Source organism: Ochlerotatus camptorhynchus, unplaced genomic scaffold (genome assembly GCF_037179485.1).
Source record: "Ochlerotatus camptorhynchus isolate MF236.1 unplaced genomic scaffold, CSIRO-AGI_Acam_v1.1 ptg000220l, whole genome shotgun sequence".
Lineage (NCBI taxonomy): Eukaryota > Metazoa > Arthropoda > Insecta > Diptera > Culicidae > Ochlerotatus > Ochlerotatus camptorhynchus.
The window spans coordinates 2,879,237-2,882,696 of NW_027040710.1; the positions used below are offsets into that span (position 1 = coordinate 2,879,237).

At 36.5% G+C, this 3,460-nt stretch overlaps 1 protein-coding gene across 1 annotated transcript; it reads left to right on the forward strand.

Annotated features, from left to right (window-relative positions):
* Positions 1-481: 481 nt before the first annotated feature.
* Positions 482-1,078, forward strand: LOC135703650 (uncharacterized). The gene has a single exon (XM_065224930.1). The coding sequence runs from the start codon at positions 482-484 to the stop codon at positions 1,076-1,078; it is 597 nt and encodes a 198-aa protein (XP_065081002.1).
* Positions 1,079-3,460: the final 2,382 nt, after the last annotated feature.

Genomic DNA, 3,460 nt, shown 5'->3' on the forward strand with positions numbered 1-3,460 from the left:
CTACGGTGTGCCAAAAGGGTTAGTATTGAAGTGAGTGTGTAACACAAGCAACTTGAATCAATTATAAATCGACCATAATTGAAATGATGTAATAACAATTTTTGGCATCGATTGCCATTATAGTTACTCGCGTCATCAAACGTCATGGAATCGTACATGAAAATGTACGCACCGGTGCTTCCATGAACTCAATCGTTAAAATTCTAAATTCATTTTTTTTTTTCACTCATTAGAACATGTGTCTTGTGACGATATCAATCGTCTGCTATCGAGCTCTGCAAGATAAAGAGGGATCCCCGTAGCGTAGGGTAAGGGCATCAGCAATTGCACACTTTATCTTTTTCTTAGATGATAACGAAAAGTTGTCGAATATTCGACACCATAACCCTACTTTTTGCCACTAAGATACTATAAAACTCGGCCACATATTTCAATCATCATCATTCTTCAAACGTTAAACGAACTAGAAGATAACTGAACCATGTATCTACGAGCGATAATAGTTCAGGTGCTGGTAGCAGCTATTCACGTACTGTCCAAATCTGACCCACCAATGGGATGCGTTCTGCTCGAGAGTGTCGCCTATCGGAAATTTCTATTTTCCGGGCTGTACCACAGCAGCATGTACGATCGAAACGTCAACTACGATAACTGGGAACATTTAGTCGACAAGGAATGGATCGTCGAGAAAAGTGGCAAGGAGTACCGAATTTACACCATCAAGAATCAAATCGCTCCGATGTATCTCCATACCAACAAAGCCATGCAGCTCGATGGCGATCGGAGGCGAGTACATCTATCGGCCTTCATCAACGGAACTCAAGAGATGCAATGGACGGTTGAGCAGCAGAAAAATGGCTACTTCGCCATCAAGAACAAACAGTTGAAGGAATATCTGTACGCTGGTGAGCGAAAGTATGACGTGCCTTACGGATGCCTCCAACCTTACGAGATGAACCTGAACCACTGGAAAACCAACAACACCATCTGCCGAACCGTCGGGCAAGTTTTTACGTGGAAGGGTAAAGTGCCGAAGGAGCTGGGATTTGAATATCTGTGGAACGTTCGTCCATGTTGACCTATATGTAACTAAGTATTTTTTTTTTAAACAATAAATGTAGAGCAATGTATACAATCCTGATTGAAATCGATAGTTTGCATTTAGCGAGACTTTTGATGCATTCACCGTAACAAAAATTTTATTATTTCAAGTCTTCCAATCAGAAATACATCCCTTCTACATCAAAATGAAGTTTAATTTTTGAGATGGTTAGATCTCCTTACAAATATGAAATACAATATTGAAATAATATTGATATTCTTTTGTTTTGCCTATCTTTTTAGATAGGCAAAGAAAATAAAGATCAATATGATTTATATCAATTAAAATAAGATTTTTGGCCAAATTTGAGCATGCTTGTTAACTAAATTTAACTTACATTTTAAAGCAGTCCAAATTTCAACCAAAAATAAAATATCATCTAGCAGCATTGCATCAAATGTTATAAATCAACAATATGGTTCACTCTATAGATACTATAGATTCCATAGATAAGCGGGTGCACAAAAAAATGTTTTGGCAACCATGAAAAATAAATGATCTTACTGGCATCTGTGAAAAAAGGTTCAAGCCATCATAAAGCGCTTCGTTGTGTAGTTTTGTTTTGAACTGAAAATTGAGCTCTTAGCAGTTTACAGCTCAATATCAACAAGGCTATCGAAAACAACTAACAGTTAAGTAACATTTTACTCGGAGTTGTGAAAAGTTACCTGTTTTAAGTTATATTCCAATTTTATTCAAAATAGACGCTATGGCAAAACAGAATATAATATGTAATAGAAAAAAAAAACAACATTAGTCTAAAACGAATAATATTTAATCTTAGATGTTTGTTTTAAGTTGAGAGTCGACTCAATACAGAAGTGAATCCTACTCAATTTAAAGTTGTAATGTGTACCGCCAACATCTGTCAATTTGTCTGTTAACTCATCATCTAAACTATTTGGAGGTTTCAGCTCAAAAGAAGGCCCATCTAGTATTCTTTTCGAGGCTAGTGGAGATTTACAGTTTCATTGTAAAATCTTATTAAAACCCATCGTATGCTATTATTCTTCCCTTCAAAATGCTCAATTTTGGCACCGTAGGGTCACACTCTGTGTTTTTAATGCAGGTACACTTGAAATCGCTTCCGGATTAATGCTACAAACAGGTAAACAGGTTTCCAAATATTGTAAATTCAGCTAAGCGATGTTTTAGTTTACTAAATTTAGGGGAACTGGATGCCTGGATAAAATGCTGTCACAACCCGCAACCCGTATCTCAACAAGATCAGTCGCATTTCTCGCGTCACTTTTCAAATAGACCAATGTAACAAATGTAAACAAATCGAGTTAAGCGTTACAAACTATTGCTCTTCTATCATTGTATGTGATACAAAAACATCCATCCAAATTTACTTTCATTTATTTAAAATAATCATTGATCAAAAATTGTCCAATGTACAGTTTGAAACGATGGGTATATGATTGTTACTTCGGTCATTCGGACTGCCTAACATGATTGGTGCTCATTTTCCAAAGGCGGGGCGGTACTCTACTCTGAAATCTGTGAAAGGGAATCTAGTATCATGTAGACAAAACGTCCAATGTAACACTGATTGATTATGTCATTGATAAAAATCGTCCAATGTAACATGTCCGATGTACAACTCGACTTGTCAAAACGTCCTATGTGGTTTTTTCTATGTTGTAGCCAATGTTGCAAATTTTCGCATCAATGAAAACTCAGTACCATTATTTGAGAGATACAACTCACAATGTTCACTTTCCAACCAGGCTCTCACTACGAATAGGACAGAGGCAATAACAAAAATATTCCGACTCAACTCAGTGGGAGAACAGACAAATGCTGCACAGCAAAAAAATAATTTTGATATCACGTCAAAGTGGATGCACTACAATCATGTCGAAAATATGGTGTAATATTACTTGCTAAAAAGGACAAAATTATCATTAATACAATGCATGAACTGACATTACGCTGCTTTTACTGCATTTGTTTATTTATATGGTCATAAAAATTACATGAAATTTTCGACATGATTGTAGTGCATCCACTTTGATGTGATATCAAAATTATTTTTTTGCTGTGTGAGAATGTGTTCATCTAACCAGACTTTCTCTCTCTCAGTAATTGAGCTTAGTCGTTCTGATTCACCATGCTTCTAACTCGAGGTCTGAGTCAGAGTGTGTTGATAGAGACAAATTGAATTAGAGTTAGTCTACATGTTCGTTGAAGTAGATGTACCTGGGTACGTTGATAAAGGGGCAAGGGAAATAAAACAACTTTATAGTAAGCGTGCATAGGGGCGACTGTTGAACCTGAAAATAGATTCAGTGTCATGTCGGGGTCGCCACATTTTTGCAATAAACGCACAATGCATGAATGAGAATGAGAATG

Coding starts and splice junctions, on each gene's coding strand:
- LOC135703650 (XM_065224930.1), top strand. CDS start 482: ATGTATCTACGAGCGATAATAGTTCAGGTGCTGGTAGCAGCTATTCAC.